Here is an 18,746-nt window from a genome sequence, read left to right on the forward strand (position 1 = left end):
AAGGGTGGCATTGCTCAACAGTTGATGGTAAGTGTTGACTTTTAATGATGACCATTGTGTCACCACAGTGTTATCATGTTAGATTAAATTTATTGTTACTCTTGCATCAAGGTTAGTATTATTCTTTCTTCTTTTGCATAACATACTTCAATATTCTTGCTTTACTTGAAGGAAGAAGCTCATATTGCCTGCTATTTCTCATTTGCAAAAACATTACCTTTTACCCACTGCTGTGAAGCACAAACAATGAGTAAATCACTCTACTGAGAAAATGAGTATATAGTAAGTTTTCACAAGCAGCTTTAATCTTGCATTTGTCGCAAGCTTGAAATAACTTTTATGGGGAAATGACTTGCGGGGGGGTGAAGAAGTGCTTAAAAATTTGTGAATAAGACAAGACATTCAGCAGAAAGCACTGCTGTGGCCTCAAAACTGAGGCTTCCTTGAAGCTGTTTTTAGTGTTGCTAATGTTGAATGTCAGCATAAGTAAACAGTATCATTAAAATCCCCTGCAATAGCAAAGATGACATGTCTGTTAATCCAAGGTGGCATGGTGGTTCTAAATGGTGAGAGGAAATCAAGAGGAAGGTAACTTTGAAGTCATCACCCAAGCTTAGTCTTCCTTCTCCTGCCCCCAAAAGCTGCATTAACTTTTGATATCATTAGTAATTTGATGCCATTTAATTTTCAATGCCTTTTAGTTTTATTGCATTAAAATTAAAGCAGCAATCATCTTGCCTGAAAAAAGTATTCTCACTAAAAAATAATTAATTTCTTTTGAAGTCCAGAATATCTGTGGCGGAATAGAAACCCAGCCATTTCCTTATCTAACTTTTGAGGTCAGAACAAATAGAGCCTATGGCAAGGCATTAGGAAAACATGACCTTGGCTGAGCAGCATGACCCTGCCAGTGTCTAGACCCTTCATCTCTGGTGCAAAATGTTGACACTTGTGTCAAAGTACATTTTCATGATTGTAAAAAAAAAAAACCAACCAACCAAACAAACAAAAAAACTATGGCTTTTTTTTATTTATTTAATCGACTAAATGTCCCATTTAACTTTTGAAAAGAGGTGTGGAGTAGGAAAGCAGCAGTAGCTTTACAGTGGAGGTTCCAGTGCCAGCAAGCCAGGAGGGAAGGACTGCTGATAATTAAGTGCGAATAAAACAAGGGGTAAGCACCCTGAGGCACCCTCTGACCTGAGGTGTCCATATAACATATGGGATATCCCATATGCATGTAAATAAATTGGGAACTCTCCATCTAAATGGATGTTTTACAGCATCAGCTCAGCAGCTCCCTTATTTTTTCTGAAGGGCAAGATGAGACATCAAAAAAAAAAAAAAGGAAACCATCATTGCGTATTTGAGAATGTGATGGCCGAACAGTTGCCTGTAACATTCCTGTTGCAAAAGGGAGAGGGAATAAAAGGTAACTGTGGTTCTGTAATGGAAATACATCGTTTAACAGGCTTCACCCAAGCTTTCCTATTTCCTTCTTTAGAGGCAGAAAGGATGCATTGCATAAATGCTGTAAAATACATGTGCCTGAAAATCCAAAGATGTGCTAAACTAACTGGTGGGCAATACTGGTGTTCCTTCCAGTCTGACAGACTTTTTCATTAGCTCAGTGGAGATCACAAACATAACAATATTACTTCTTTAGTCGTAAAATAAAGAGAACAAGTTTTTTCAGTTTGGCTGATATCTGTTTTGGCTTTTAGTGAGAAGGAAGTGATCAGATACTTAGGTGTTCTTTAGGAGTGTGAGAAACTGCTTTCCCAAATATTGCATGAAGGAGCAATTCATTTCTGCATAATCCCTTCTCTTATGGGAACTATGTACATGTCTGAGAAGAAAGGGACTGCTGTATTTTGCACTCACATGCTTGGCCAGGTAATCGGTGATAATTGAATACATAATCAATTTATTTTTTTTTAAGTTATTTCATCACTTCAGTGCTTTCTTACATAAAGCATGTATAAAGCTGGACAAAACTGTGATGGTATAAAAACCAAACAAACAACAAAAAACCCAACCACGTAATTTACTACAAAACCTGCTTGCCTAATGGATAAATTCTTTGCTGGGCGAGGTAGGAATTTAGACTATATGAGAGGTGCACATCGGAATGACTTGTCCCCTCCATGCTGTGGATGGCTGACTTAGTTTGCTAGGTCACTGTGCCAGCTATTAGGCTTTCCTTTCTTTCTGGAAGGGTTCTATACCCCTTTAACCAAAGAGGAATTATGCAGTCCAAGTGCAGTACAGTTAAATGTTAAACATATCTTAATGACTTTTCTAGCATTTTCTTTTGAAAGTATACATGATAGAAAGGGCTTCCTAGCAATGCTAATAAACCCTTCAGTACAAGATGTTTTAAAAACAAGTAAGCAGTTGTTTTTTAATAAGCATAGTGTGAGTGACAGTGACAAAGAATCCTGTGTGGAAGGTTTTCAACCAATTTCTAGCCTGTTTATTGTGTAATAGCAACTGATGATCATTTATGATTCATATCTTGTACATTGTTCTTGCTTGCCTGTCTCTTTTATATCCGAAACCACATGATTAGGTATACGCAGGTTTAAAACCTCTTACACACAGTTTTCATTTCTTCCCTTAAACTAATCTGTGCTTGTATGTGTAATAGAAGCACATCGGTTTTATTACCTTACAACACGAAGAATTCATTCTTTCCTAAAGCATTTTAATCAAAACAGAATCCTTGTGCCCTAAGTGATTGCAGCAGGGCTTGGTGGTCCCACATCAATTTGAGGGATTGTGAATTATGTGAAATAGCTGGTTTAAATCTGTTCGTAACTTACACAGCTCGTCCTCCAGCTTGCACAGATGAGTTGACTAAGCTGCATGAAGTTAGGGAAAGATGTTTGGGATGCGCTGTTTTTAATGATTAGGGGAAAATGGATAATGTGCTTTACTCAGGTGCAGGAGATCTTTTTAAAGTTAAAAGATTTTTATGGTTTTCTCAAAAGTCTAGATTTCATACTAGTTAGCTTGGAGCTCTTCATCCCAGATGTGGCTACTGATCAGTGCTGCACGTGTAAAACTACAAAGCACTATTGGATACGAGAGGTTATGCGCAGCTACAATTATTATTGACTGTGTGGAATTTTGAAATGTGATGATCTAAATGAAACTGGTATTTGGTTTCTGATTTCTCTAGAGCTTCTTTCTCCCCCATTCCCAGCTAATGTTCTTAAAGTATTTGTTTCTCCTGAGTTACTTTGTATGAGTGGATAATGGGTTTCCTTGTACAGATATAAAACTTGCTTGAACTTGTGGAGCAGTGGTTGTACTTGCTGTGGAAGAAAAGGAAGGAAATGCAAGAGATTTCAGAGTCCCTGCTGAATACTACTTTCCCATCTGATCTGTCAAAGCAACTAGGGGGAGTATAAATAGAAGTTAATTGGGCTTTTTCAGTATCCTTGTGCTTCTGTGACTTGGAAGTTAATTACATACCCTGAGATGAGGAAGGGGTTTTATGACGGAAAAGAAAGCATGTTTGGTGTGGCTTTGGCAACTGCCACTTGTACACAAAGCAGCATTTGGTGTTGTCATTTGAAGTTGCGTTGATGCACAGAAATCTTGATGCCACTGTGAACTTTACACGAGAAAAGATTTTTCATGTTTTGTGTGTGCCATTGGGACTTATTTGCATTGAGATTACAAGTACAGCCGTTAACGCAATGAACTGAACGTAGCAAAAAGTTTACCAGCAACTTTGTGAGTTTAAAGTAGCTTCTTTACACTTTTTAAAAAAACAAAGTACATTCTGTAAGTGTTAAATAAAGAGATAACGTGTGCAAGCTGAGAGAGTGCATGACATCAGGGGAGGGAGCCTGCACCTGGCAGAGGTTCTTACCTGTGCCTTTGTTGCAGGTCGTCTTCTGGGAAGCGCAACAATGGGCACTTCCAAGTTTCCCTCCGCTTCTTTCTAGGCTGTCTCAAAGCTGTAGCAGTTTCTCGCAAAGACCCTTCGGGTGATGTTTAACCTCAGTCCACACGCAGGCAGCTGCATTACCTACCTGGCTGCAGGCAGGCGCTGCCAGCCTGCTTTGCCCTGCTCCTTGCGCTGGCTGGGTCTGGGAGGAGGGCGACAGTGGCGTTTAGTGCTCCTGCAGCAGCGGCCGACTGCAGCTTGCTCCAGCAGCTGAAGTCAGGCTTGTGGAAATGGCAGCAAAGTTTCCCATAGCAGCCGTCCTCCCAATCTTCTTGGGGAGCCGCTGAAAACTGCCTGGTCACTGTTGCATTACAGGGGCGATGTGAGTTTTGGCAGACAGTGCTGATTTCAGAAGCAGCTTCTCTTCCTTCTGGTCTGTGGTATTTTGTGTTACCCTTCAGTCAGGATTTTGGGCTTCCCGCATGATGTGCTGGAAGGTCTTTTCTGTAGATGTCTGTAGTTGTCTCTATAAATCTCTGCGTACTGTAGGGGGGGATCAAAATGATGCAGAATGAACAGCTGTGATTTATTTCTGACTCATCGGCTTGCTCATCTATCTGTTTGTCCACTTTCCTGGCCTTTCTTACTCCTTTGCATCCTGCCTCCTCCCTCATGCTCCTGCCCCCCCGATGAATTTGGTGTTCTTATTTGTGGATCTGTTATGACGTTGGCTGGGCTTGAAATGAGCCACGGTGAAATCTGCCTGTGGCTATATTCAGTGTGAGCAGGGTGCTTACCTGGCTGCGGGCCAGTTTCAGCTCATCTTGCTGAGGGAGCTTCCTGCTGGCTCCGCTGGAAGCTGCAAAAGGTACCTGTGAGTATTTGCTCTCCTAGCTACAAAACCCACTGAGATGTTCCTTCCCCCTTTATTTTGTGCGTAGAGACGCTTTTATAGACCAATAAATAAAAGCCTTCAAAATTCAATAGATGAGTGAACTTGGGCTTGGTTTTCAAAAGTTGTTCTGGCTTGGTCTACTTCAGATCCCTGTTGAAAGTTGGCTGGGGGTCGGGGCGATCAAAGCCCCCGAGTGACTTGAGGTTGAAGCTGAGCTCACCTTACCCAGAGAGTTCTCCCATATTCTCTCATCTTCTGAAGAAGCTCAAAAGTGATGGATGCCTTCACAACGTGGCTGTGCCCTGGTTCCTGTGGCAAGTTGCTGAGTGCTGGCGCAGTCCCAGGCTGCTGGAACAGCAGTGCTGTTCCAAGAAAGTGCTTGCTTTCCAGTGCCTGTGAGATGTTATCCTTTCTCCTTTTGTTTAAAGTAATTGATGCAGCTTCCCATCTTTTCTGCCGAACTTGCTGTGCTCTTCAGCAGACCCAATTCTAAGTCCCATGGGGACAAACCTCTGTGGCGTTTACCGTGTGCTTGGAGGAAGATGAGTGTTCCTGCCCTGGAGAGTTACAAGGCTTAAATGCCCTTCAAGGCTGACCATTTATCTGGTTGGGATGACTAGGTGAAACTTGTTTGAACCCCTTCTTACAGTGGAACAGTCTTAACTTGACTTAAACCATCAGTCCACCACACCTTTAAGCTTCAGCTCCCCAACAGCCCATTCTTACCCTTGTGCCAGCACAGGCATGATGAGCTGGATCAGGGAACTGATCGGCCACACACCACGTAGTTATGTACGGACGAGGTCAGTTGACCACTGAAACACCATTATGACAGGGGAGCTCCACGGCAGCCAATGGCAGCCCTTGATCTCAATCCTAGGGAGATTTCAGCAGAGTCAAATTGGCTTTCTGCAGGAGTGATAAAACCGGGGAATTCCTATCCTCACACATATACCCGTGGCCGTTTCTTTCGTCTCTCAAGACGTCTTTTTTTTTTTTTTTTTCTCAACTTTTGCTTTAATAGGCAGGTGGTTTAATTCTGGAACAGCAGATGCCAAAAGACTCTGGTGGTTTTGCTGGCAAAATACTTTATTGTTGCTATGGGAATAGTCCTGGCACCACTGCAGAGCCGGCGCGACTCCTGGCCATCTAGCAGGAGATCTGTTACACCACGTGTGTGGACACTGAGCAATGAGTTGGATTCTCAGGATTTAAGGAATGTACAACCAGAGGACAAAACAGGCCATAAGTGTTACTTCTGTAACAGGTGTACTGTTTCACTTTTGTTGTTTCTAATTCTTGAGTATCTTGCTGTAAATGAACTGCAAATATGAGACAGAGCTGCATACTAACTTTAAAAAATATGTTTTGTTTTTAGCTCCCAAGAAGATGAGCGGCCTATGTCACCCTTCTATGTGAGGTATTTACTCAATTGTTTTAATTTATTTTTCTGTGTGGGATTGACTTGTTGAAATTAAATGCAGGAAGTGATGCCGGAGATGTTGAACAGACTGTAATCAAACCGAAGATTAATGTTAAGTTTGTAATTATTGCTCAGCTAGTGGGATGAATGAGCTTTCAGAGATACAAACTCTGTTGATTTTTTTGTATTTAGAGACAAGTCTCGGGGTTTAATGCCAGTCTTGTAAATTCTTAATTAGAAGATGGACATTTGTTTTCTTTTTCCTTCAGTTCATTATGTAGCTTAAGATACCCATCATGAATAGCTTATAATCAGTGGGCACAGGAGAGAGTTCTGCCACAAGCTTTGAGGAACTGGCAGCGTGTGCTGCTCAGAAAGAAACCAGGAACCAGATGGTGAGTCAGCAGCCCGTGCAGCGACTGCTCCTCGGAAAAGCAGGAGAGAGCCTGGGTCCCCAGCGCGCCTGCCTGCAGGGAATGGCCCTCGCGCCGCATTTGAACAAACTGCGTTTCTTGTTTTGCCAATTTGAGGGCAAAGTCACTGCTTGTAAAAGTGGCCTAATTCTGGTGACATCAGGGAAAGTTTGCTGCGCTTGCTTCAGTAGCAGGCTCAACTCCAGTGCTTTCATTTATACTTAGTGGAAGAACAGGAGCCAGGGCAATTAACGGTGAAGGGCCGCAGAGGAGGAAGGGCCAGATATTATAATTGGGTTCTTTGATCTCTGTGGAGTTTAAACAAATAAAAAGAAATCCCTGTGGTGCTTTTTGTGAGAGCGGTGATATTTGGAATTCGTACAGTGATCTCTTCAATTTGTTAATTCTTTTGCATTTATTCCTATTTATCTTTGTAGCTTGTTTTTTTTTTTCGGAGAGAACTTTTCTAACAAACTACAGAAAGTGTGCATTTCATGCGCACTCTTAATATGGAGGCTTGCATTAAAACTGTGTAGTAATGTGGATCAGTGAACTGTTCGGGGACCAGCTTGGTTGCATGGTCTTGTCTTGCCTTCCTGTTGATTCACCTTCGTTCCCTGCAGTGTATTTGCGCAGATGTTGCCTAGTCTGTGCTCCAGAAGCTCCAAACTGCCCGGGAAGGTTCTGCTTTTTCCTTTGGGAGATTATTTTGTAGCTGCTGTAACTGCCCTGTTACGAGTCTTCCCCAGTTTGAATGCTGGTTCGGTCTTTCCATTGAAAATAGCCCCCCTCTTTCTTTTCCTTTCTGGCTCGTTGTGACCTTCAAGTGATCGTAGGCTTTCATTACATTTCCATTTGTCTTTCTGCTTAAAACTGTCCTTCCAAGCACTTTCCCGGGTTGTGGAAAGATGATCCAGGAAGGAGATTCTCTTCAGCTGACCTTGTCAGGATTGCTGAGGAGATGGGGAACGAGGAGCGGACCTGAAGAAACTGGTGTCAAAGCAGGACATTTCTGAGAGGGAGAAAACAGGTTTGGAAATTGTAAACAGAGATGTGGGCATATTTTGGTGGGGAGCAAAGCGTGAGCGTGTCCATTAGAATGAAGGGATGGCTTTCCCTGGGAATGTGTCTTGCAAATAGGAAGGGAACAGTCAGGAATAAACGCATAGTTAGGAAGTTAAGAAATGGCTAGTACGGGCAGAGAGGGAGCAGCTCACCTTGCAACATAAGGCTTCATGCCAAGCTTGCATCTTTTGTAACACTACTGAGACACAATTACTTGTAAATAAAGCTAACAGCTTGTAAGTCTTGCTGTTGTTTATCACACATCAAAAATGTGTGCTCCTGAGGTCAGTTGCCAAGTGCAGTTAATTTGGCAGGAGAGCTGGTGCTGGCTGGGCAATTGGTGGTGCTTCAACAACTGAGAACTTGAGTGGGTGGCCAGTTTTTCTGCAACTTTGAATGTTCTAATTGTTGCCCCAGAGCTGTGCATGATATATGTAGGAATTGCATTTCACACCATGGAAAAGGAAGGGGAGACTGTCAGCTTTAGCCATCAAATGATGGTCAAATTTATTTGTATTGCTACCAGCCACACTTACATAGTTTGAAATACTGTTCAAGTAATCCTTCAAGTGAATCATGAATGTGTATGTACAGACCAATCACTGCTGCGTTTATACAGCAGTTCCATATAGATAATTGTGCAACAAGTTAATTAAATGGAAACAAGAGCTCTTTGGCTTCCAAACGCTACATAATACTTGGCTTTTGACAGACTGAAGGAGCATTGTGTGCCTCCGTAAACCAGTTCTGGTTGGATCAAACCAGAGACTTGGTTCTTCAGTGCTGTACCGTGCCAGCTAGCAATGGAGATGTTTCCCTGGATATTATTTTTAACAATAAGGCAAATGCTCAAGGTCTTAACTTGAAGTCAAACTGTCAGGATGACACCAATACACGATTTCCTAAAATGACACTGATTTGAGGTTGTGGATTTGTTTGTTCTTTTTTTTTCTTTAGACATTGGGCAAATCACGACCAAGTACAGAATTAATGACCACTGGTGCTCTGTAGGGGAATAAGCAGTCATTAATGGTATGAGAGTAAGTAGTAAATGAGGCAAAATGTGACTTAGGTTTGTCAAGAGAGGTGATACTGGTACAACCAAATTATTTTTTATAAGGCTTTCCAGAGAGAGGAAGAAAAGGAGTATACCTAATCTGTCCGATGTCAGCAAAACGCTTTATAGCATGCCATCTGTATGGAGATAATGGGCATTAGTATTAGAGCTTAAAGATGGGTAGGGAGGGGATTGACACCTATAGGTATTGCTGGCAGGAGAGGAAGGAGATTGCTAGTGAAGCTCCTTTAAGTGTCATGGGCTTTTTTTCTTTCATAGCCACTGGCATGATAAAATAGAATCATGTTCATGAATTTGGATTATAGCAGAAATTTAGGAGGGGTGAATGGGATGGGGGTGTCCTCTGCGAGAAAATATATGACAGTGAGATATGATATAGGGTGATTGAGATCGATACAGATATATATAAAGATAACATGAAATATAAGATACAGGATGAAAAATAATAACATAGGTAATAAAGTCATACATCTCAGGACTAATAATGAAAATCCATGACATGAAAAGGGGAGTTTCTTGCGTATGGAAATACCAGGGAAGAAAAGGATGTGGGCATACTTGTTTGTGGAGAGATGTAAGGGAGGAGTGGGATGAAAATACTCAAGTTGAAGTATATCCACTTGACAGTGGATATATAAAGTGAAGTATTTTCAGTATACTTAGAGGAAGTATGGATGCCTTTGTACAAGAGTCAGATGAGGCCTCATACAGTTTCAGTAACTCACGTTCAAATGGCATTAGATTTGTGAAGATGATTAAAGACGTGGGCAGACCCTGCTACAAGATGAAGAAAAGAGCAGGGAAGGCTTATTTACCAAAGAAATGAACCAGAGAACACATATTCCGTCTGGGTTTTAGCCAGAGGGGAAAGATTGTTTATGTTAAGTAACAATGCCTGATGCAAGGGAAAATGTGTACAAACAGGCTATGAATAAATTTGGACAGAAAATTTGTTGTAGCTGGAGCCCTCTTTTGTTGGGCATTGCAAGGATGAGGTGTGCTTGACCAGTTTGTGAGATCTGGGGTTTGAATCCATTCACCTGCTGCTGGCCGAGGTTATTCTCTCCCTCTCTGTACTCCTTGGTAAGACAATTTGTTGACTCAGCTGTGCTCAATACCAGCCAAGGAGATTTCTGCGCTGTTAAAAGAAGAGGAAAACCTTGCTGGGTGATTGATTGTTCTAGGGAGTCATGCCTGAAGGGCATTTATGTTCCAAAACCTTTTGTAACGAAACCTAGTGGTAAAGGGAGTTGAGATTCGTTTAAAAATTTGTAGCGCTGCTCTTGGTATAATTCTGTAATAAGACTGTGCATGCCAGCTGTACCGAGTAATCCGTACTGAGAAACAGTGTGCCGTTTCAGGTAATGAAGCAGCATCTGGCAACGGCAATTCCCTGTAAGCATACTTCTACTCAACATGTGCAATGAGTTTTTAGAAGACACAGAATCTGCAGACGTGCTTCGTGCTGGCGTATATGCTTTAGATTTGACACTAGTCACGTACATGGTTTCAGAGGAGTTTCCTGATGATTACATCCTGAGATAAACCAGGGTGATATTACAGGGGAAAAAAGCGAGAGCTTTGTAGTGTGGAGCTTCCTTCTTAACATGCAGAGCATTAAACTGACATTGGGATGAGAGCTGACATCACAAGCAATGCCAAAAATTGCATTAGATACCCGTGAGTGCAGCACAAGGCTCTGGACAGTTTCGCCTGTTTTAGTACTTCTCTTCTTTTGAAGTACTAATATCCTGTTGGCGGTATTCAGTACAGCCGACTGTTTCTTCTTTGAACAGTTGTGATCTGAGACAACTCTTGTTATATAATGCAAGTCAGGTATTCTCAGCCTATAGGATATTGGGTAAGATGTTTTACTCTACTTGTTCTCAGGTCAATTTTCTGAAGAAACTGAAAAAATCTTGTTGTACATTTCTCGCCCGCTCAGAAGTTTGCTTGGCCCCCTTCCCACTGGACGCTTCCTCCTCAGTATGGGACATGCCATAAGAGCTCCTGGGGCCCACAGGAGTGCTGGGCCCTTTTACTACTCACGATTATGTTGCGTGATGCATGTTAATGTCCTACGTCACATCAGCATTGAAAGAAGATAGACTCAAGGCTGCTGAGTGCCCCTGCTCACAGAGTCCAGCTCACGTGTGGGTCTGAGGCCTCCAGAGGAGCATTTCCCTTCTCTGTCGAGGAACCTGCACAGACAGAGCTGCCCAAATTCATTGAGCTAAGTTGGGTGGTATGTATGAATTCCCTTCACGGTTCTCTCTGCTCCAAGCAGTAGGTGTCAGTGTGCAACCATCGCACAGGGTGATCCCAGCGCAAGTGAAAAACAGCAGGAATCCTGATGAAAACAAGGCAGTTGCTTTTCGTGGGGTTAGTTTTCTGCATAGTAAGAAGGTAGTGTCAAATACAATGTATCACATTTAAAGGAAGTATTAATTGGGTCCGAGCTTGTGAAAGTGTGAAGGTGCTGAGAAAAGGTTGAAAGTGTGTCCTTTCTGTGATGGGACATCCCAGTAAGTAAGAGCACACCTCTTTATTTTTAAACTCATTATTTTCATTTTGTATGCAGACACAATCTTTCTTTTGGGGGAATGTGTGTCAAATGAAGTAGTTGCTTTAAAATAGATCCCACGTGAGTCTGCAGTATTGCATGTTGCAGTGTGCAACAGTTGTGGAGAGTGAACAGTGTTTAGACTATATAAATACCTATGAAAAAGGAATTTCCTAGGTCACAGGTTGGAAAAATAGATTTGGCATGACTTCAGAAATTTCCCATCTGAAATGTCAAAGCCATTTAAACGTCCTCTATCTTGCTGGAATGGCAAAATGGTAAAAATTTTTTTTGCATCTATTGAGGCTTTCTTACTGTTGTGCGTGGCTTAAAAAAAAAAAAAGACAAAAACGGGAAAAAAATAGCTTTGCTTCTTGAATAAAGCAAATGGATCATAATAAAACTCCGCAATGATTTGCCTTAGTTCCAGTCATATAGCTTATGATTTAGGCCATTAAGTATGGTCAGGAATTAATTCATTGACTTCATAAATAAAAACCCAATCTGGGAAAATACTATGCCAGTAAGTCAGTTTTCTCTGGTTGATGTTCTTACTTTGCTCTTTTCATACCTGGATACTAATACATTTTGCTCAATAGTGCCTTGAATGAAAAAAAGCAGGAGGGGAGGTTTGATACCCAACTCAGTTATTTGCCTGTTGTCACGAGATGCCCGCTGCAGACCAAACAGGGTGCAGGTATTGCATGAGATAATTCTCGCTCCAGTGCATATCTTTTAAACCTAAAGTACTAGTTAGAGGGGTAGGGGAGATTTAATGTGCTTAAAGGTGGTGGAAAATGCCACCTTCCTATACTTGAGGTTGAAATGAAATGGGAGAAGAGGCCGTGCAGTAAGAGTTTACCTTATGTGTGAAGCAAGACGTTATCCAGAGCTGATGGGGCACCTCTGAAAGTGAGCAAAAGACTTTGGTAAACAAGTTAGACAGCACTGGGAAGTGCTAGAGGTCAGACTTCCCCAAAGGAAAAGCACAGGGGTCATAAGAAGCCAGTTCCGAAGTGTGTAGCACTTAAAACAGCTGTGTACTTTAATGCAGGTTTTGTGGCTGGCTCTCTGAAAGTAAAAGTTCCCAGCACTGGGAAACTCTCCTGCTGCTTTCTGTCATCTGAGGAGAACCTTTAATTTCTGTCGAAAGTCACCATTTCTCAGCGTGCTCTGCAGCAGCTGCATAATTTAATAAAGACAATCTAGCTATGGAGATAATTGACCATACGTATCAGTGAAATGGAGCAGACGTGAGGAGAAAATAATTAACTGAACATGAGTTCCCGTTGTCCGGATGAGCAAAGCAGCTCTTCCGAGGCAGCTGCCTGCGCGGGCGGGCATGCCGAGAGGGCTCTTCTGGGCACGGCTCACCTCGCCTGCTCCGTGGAGCGTAAATCCAACATCGGAGCGACTTTTGCCACCCAAGAAGTTTGGAAAACCCCGCAGGGTGCACCCCGCCTGCCTGATTGCTCTTCTGGGCTGTGAAATCCTTACAGGGCTGTGCCGTTCCCTGAGTTTGCTACTGCGCTCCAGCGCCTCCCACTCTGTCCTGGGCAGGCTCGACTCTTAAAACAACTGTGTAACTCTCTCCCCTCCGCTCTTTGTTTTGGATGTGAACTTCCTTGATGTAAAAAAAGTTGGTGCGCAGTAAATCAAGCAATTTAGCAATGCATTTGAATTAAGCTTCAAAATGAAACAGCAAGGAAAGCTACCAATTGTGAAATTAAAAGAAATTCAGTGTATCTGAAAAAAACTCTGATTTAAAATCTCCGTCTTATTGAGAACGGGCTAATAAAAGCATTAAAATATCACAAGGCTAAGAATAAAGTTATATGCAGTATACAAGGAAGACATATTTAGAAGGCAAATAAAATCAGAATGTCAGAGCTTCATGTTGTAGTCATCCACTCAGCTGACATGTAGCTGTATACATATTTCTTTGTTATGTGCCAGTAGTTTGAAAATCACCATATTACTGGCTTTCTAACAGAATCTATGTTGTCTGAGTAGTGCTTTTCTAGATACCACAAAGTAACTGTTAGGCAGATATGCGTCATTGTGAATTAGCAAGATTAATGGACTTAAAACTGAATTGGTGTCAGTAAAGCACACAGTCAACCGAAAATTAGACAACTACAGAATGTATTGGGGAGTTATGAAAAATTTTGGCATTTTACTTAGATATTTTTTCAGCTTTATCTTTTGTTTCTTCTTTTTACTACTTTTTGTGTAAAGAAGCTGGTGTGTTTTCAGTTATGATGCGAGTGGTTTGCAGATAGTGACTGTTGGCCTTGAACACCTCAGATGGAGTTAACAGCACGAACACTACCTCGCCTTTCATTAGGTTTATGTGAACCAGGAGGTTGGATTTTTGCATGGTATTAATCCTGTTGGAAATACAGGGAAGAGCTGTTTCCCGAGATTTTCTGTCTTGTCTCATGGGTAGATATACCTACATCCTAGGGATGTTTTAAAAAGAAAAACAGAATCCAAACAATCCTATCTCCCTCTCCACAACCACTTTCCTGACATAAAAACAGAGAAGAAAGGTGTGATATGAAAGACACCCCCGCTCAGTACGGATTGCATATAAATGTTACAGAAAGTTGATACAATACTCACTCCCACACATGTAGGAATGGTAGCCAGCACATGAATTGTATCTTATAATGTGGTTTAAACTACCACACTAGCATCTTGCTTGCTAACCCATCTCCCATGGGAGGCCAGGTCTTAAAAAATAGTTTCGGACTGGGAAGAGGCAAAACATTTTATAAGTGAACAGAAAAGCAAGTAGGATGCTTGAAATGCGCACTTTGAATTGCAAAGCCATCTGGTAGTTAATAGTCAAGATGTTATGTATGGGAAGAGGGGGAATCTTGAATATTTTTTTTCCTATATGGAAATGTCTGTATGTGACTTGCATGTCTGTAATAAAAAATACAGTAATACTTACTTGTACGTCTTGTGTTCATGAAATCGTCTGAACGGCACAGCTGCTTGGGTAATGTGGGACATATTGGCAAATCCGTGACTGCTTTCATGCTGTGCCACCGCACCAGGGTCCTGTGCCGGGGCTGGAGATGAGCACCGGGTGACACCGGGACAGGAAGGGCTGCATGTGTGGTTAGGGCACACTGCTTTCCTTACACACACCAAGGTGACTGCACTGACTCAGACGAAGGAAGCTGAAGCATCTTGTGAGTCTGATTTGCAGCTGGGTGTTTGTGGGGTTTCTACTTCACGGCAGGAGTTAGGCTGTTTCATTGGTTTTATTGAACTGGCTGTAGTGGCCCCTCGTTTACCGCTCTCGTCCTCTGTCACCTGCCCTCTGCCGCAAGTGACTCTCAAACCCAGCGAAGCCACAGAGTGGTTATCATCTGAGAGTGCTGTAGCTTTTTAGCTAGCACTAGATCCATACGGGGAAATGCGAAATATTCAAGGGAAGCAGACAGGAAACCTTTGGTTAATTAAGGGAAGTCGGCTGGTTTTAGTTCTTCTGCATTGAAACGGTTTGGGAGAAACTGGTAAAGACTGAAGGTGATAAATGGCTGTTTTGGCAGGAAGCACATCGTACAGCCAATTCCTCTGCTAAATCCAAATGAAACCCCTAGGCTGTAGCTTACTTGATTTGAAGAAGATCACGGGAGTGATGAACAGGCAAAAAGTGTCACCTTATCTGCAGAGCTGAGTCAGCGTGGGGGAAAAGGGGGCAGGACGGGACTCAGCTTGGCCAGGTTGAATCTGGCCCTGTGCAGAGGGAGGAAAGCTGTGACAGCTGTGTGAGGTGGCACGTCAGCTTGTTCAGAAGGGCTTTGAACAGCAAGCAATGACACCTATAATTGTGTCAGCTCTTCCTCAGCCTGAAAACAGACTGAAGGAAAAGGGAAAGAAGAGAGCATAAATTTTATTTTTAAAAATGTGAAGCAAAGAACACGAATATCAGAGAGCAGCAGGAGAGAAGAACTGTGCAAAGCCTGTGGTTTGCCTTTGTCCTCTGTTAAGATTGAAAGATTCTTAAATGTTAAGACCCCTTTCAGAATGTATACATTTTCAAGTTGGCTGCAAAAGGCAGGGACTTCTGCGATGAGGCTAAAACAACCTGCAGTGGCAGAAAGCTCAGAAGAAAGCAAAAAAATCTGCAACATGCTGAAGTTGAAATACTTTCCGTTAGACCTTGGCCACTGCAAGGGAGTGACAGGGAAATTAATTCTTGAGGATATTGGCATTGTCAAAATGCTCCACGTCACCATGGGAGAGAAAATTCCTTAAGGGGAAAGCTTGTGGCATGCGCATGCAATTGTTGAGACAACTCAGACTTTTAAATCTTAGTGCTGCAAACAACAAGGGTTTTTAAGACCTTATTGTGATAATTAGATCTAACCTTCTCCTCTTTTTTTCTTTTACGCAGTGCTCACGTATCACAAGTCAGTAACAACATTCCTGCTACAGGAGAGTAAGTGTCTCTCTTACAATTTCATAGCTACCTTTTTCATGTATTGGAGCTTTTTAAAAGAGCTGGTTATTCTTTGATTTCTCTTTAAGGATTGTTCTTGCACAAACGAAAAAAAAAAGACAGTGTTTCCCAAACCAAAGCATCTGCAGTGATAATAAATCATTTCCTCCTGAAAAATTCCCAGGCCCTTGGTTCTTTCCTTGGATTGTGCCTGTGATGTTTTGGTTAGGCAGAACTTACGTATTTAGAGAAGCCATTCACACTGTGTCATCCTCTTGCTCTTGTTTGCACCCAGTTGCATCTCAGCAGAGGATGGGGCTTGACCCCACTGCCATAGCTGGGAGCAGCAGAGCTAACGAGTTGGCTCCCTTGCTGGAGCTGGAAATTCCCAATGGCTAATGGGTTTGCAAAACTGATTCTTGTCAATATGTGAAACACAGACATTCTTGCCAAGTTAAATCATGTGGTTTTTTTCATTTGCTAAGATCTTTTGACTTTTTCAGGAACTTGTTGGAGTCTCAGCAGACTTACAACTGTAGCAGCTTAGCAACAAATTTTGTAAATTCTCTGGAGAAGTTAGCCCAGGTACAGGTTCCCGTACTCATAGCTACTCATTTGAAAATTAACCAGCAAATCCTGCAAATATTTTTTTTTCAATTATGGAAAAAGCACTAGAAGCTGTGTATGGACTTTGGAAAGGCATGTTTGAAAAACTCATTCTTCAGCAGACTACTTAAAGCATTGCAAGAAACACGGATGTACAGAAATGTGTTTCCGAATGATCTTTTCACACACAAAAAAAGTTAGATTTTGCCCATAAAAACTTCCTCTGTTGAACGAAAGAAAGAAATATTACAAGAAAATTTCAGTACCAAAAGGAAGGAGATTTGGTTGCGTTGAAAGTTCAAGTAGTCTCACATCTTTAACTGATACAACTGCAGAGGCTCCCTTGCTGTGGCTTGTGTGGATGCCCTCTTACTGCCAGTGGGTGTGATGGTGATCTCACACCAGTGTAAGTCCAGGGTGACTGTGGGTGGATTCATGGCACAAGAACAGTGCAAAACCAGCATGAACTCGGAACCAAATCTGTGCTTGGTCACCAAGTTAAGCATATGAGGAGTTTGTAGTCAGGTACTGTTTGCGTGTTCTCATCCCTGTGTGAGACAGCAGTGAATCACCTTCTTGCGGATGATCCATTGCCTTATTGAGCTCAGATTGCACAAGAGACTTGACCAGTGTCAGCACAGCTGGGTATCAAATACAGTTTTGTCAGGGCAAGGACTATTAAAGTGGAGGGTGAAAATTAGCTGCCAAAGTCTATAGTTGCAGTAAGTAAAATCAGCCTTTTTACTGAAGGTTCAAACATCCCTAGAAATAAAAAAAAAAAAAAAAAAAGGGCAAGATGAATTGGGAAGGCTTAGCTCTTCTGAGGAACCTGAACATCAGGGTATCGGAAGATTTTGGCTTAGCTCTTTGGAGATGTCACAGCCCTCGGACATTTTATACTGCCTTGCCATAGTAATAAAACATAAACCACGGAGATACCCTTGCTTTATTTATTGTTGCAGAGAGGGAGCTCCGCAAAGTCTTTGAGCTCAATTGACCTTATTTTTCGGCTTGACAGGTATTTAGAGAAGACAATCCGCTCAGCCGTGGAGCAGCATCTCTTTGATGTTCATGGCTCAGGCGGCCAGAGTTCAGAGGACTCTGAATCGGGAACATCTTCAGCCTCTTCTAATGTGTCTGCCAGGCAGAGGAGGCGACAGCACAAAGAGCAGGAGGAAGCCCGGAGAAACAGAGACATGTACGAGCCTGATTTCTTTGTTTTGGAAAGTATATTTGATTAAGTGTACCCTAGTCATGTCCTCTTATCAAAGGCAATACTTAGTTCTGTGATGAAATGCGCTGGCCCTTGCCCGGAGTTGAAAGTGCAGAGCTCCATTGCATCAGTTAGAGCTGGGAAATGTAGAGTTTATTAGAGGTCATGGAGTGGGGCAAACCATGATAAGAATCCATTTTTTTACAAGGTATGGTAGAGTTCTTAATTACAGTATTTGGAATTGTTTAATTGCAGTATTTGTTGCTTTAGTGGGAATCCCCAAGCAGTTGGCCCCATTGCCTGTAACTTTCTTTAATTAAAAACATTGGGTTTAGATGCTTTTCTGAATTCAGACTGTCTTAAAAACTGAGATCAAGTTCTCCTTTTGTATGTGGAGGCACAGCTTACGTTTGGGTTTATTGAGGAAGCCTGGGAGTTTGAAAGTGGAAAACTCTTCTTTTTGATTAATCAAATTTAAGAATTTTTATTCACCCTGTTACACAAAGTTTAAACATGATTTAGTGGTGAATTTCATTATATGTCCGTCAAAGAGTAAAAGTAATACCTATTTTTCCTTTCATACTCCTCTACGTGTGGCATATTTTGTGTGGTACAGATGTATTACCACCACAACCTTGCCCAAGGAATAGCTATCTTTGAGAAACTAACTACAGACTTTGAAAGTCCACAGTCTTGTCAGTGCTTATGCATACGTCTAGCTTTAACACAGCACTAGTTCTTGTAAAGAATGTGTATACTTCACTTGGATTGCTAGGTTTTCAAGTTAGATTCCAAAATAAGCATCTAGTCTCTCGTTGCTTTCTCCTGGGTGCTGAATTCCCCAGATCCTATTGGGTCTGCAGCTTCCTATACGAAGCCACTTTTATGCAGGTGCCTTGTGTTAACATTGCAGTCATGCTATTTCCCAAACTGTGTCAATGTTAACATTGTAAAAAAATCCATAGTTACAAAATAAAAGCCATTTCCATAGTGAGTGAGCGTATGCTGTGAAAATGGACTGGGAAATTAGCACTTGCAAGGCACCAAAGTATCTGGCAGCAGCTCTGAAGTAGATTTTCTTGTTTAGTAGCCCCGCTGACAGGCGTCTCAGGTAAGTAGGTCAGAGACTG

The 18,746-nt window shown here is 42.0% G+C and overlaps 1 protein-coding gene across 1 annotated transcript in view; it reads left to right on the forward strand.

The window, feature by feature from the left end:
- The window catches only part of FAM13A (family with sequence similarity 13 member A), a gene marked incomplete at its 5' end in the record, with an annotated part of 135,167 nt that overhangs the window by 79,659 nt on the left and 36,762 nt on the right, over positions 1-18,746 (forward strand). Inside the window, 3 exons of the mRNA XM_082482901.1 lie at positions 6,175-6,216; positions 15,753-15,797; positions 17,422-17,601. Coding sequence (XP_082339027.1) covers positions 6,175-6,216; positions 15,753-15,797; positions 17,422-17,601 — 267 coding nt within the window. The remainder of the gene's footprint in view (positions 1-6,174; positions 6,217-15,752; positions 15,798-17,421; positions 17,602-18,746) is intronic.

This window comes from Vanellus vanellus (genome assembly GCF_965231255.1).
Source record: "Vanellus vanellus genome assembly, chromosome: 4".
Lineage (NCBI taxonomy): Eukaryota > Metazoa > Chordata > Aves > Charadriiformes > Charadriidae > Vanellus > Vanellus vanellus.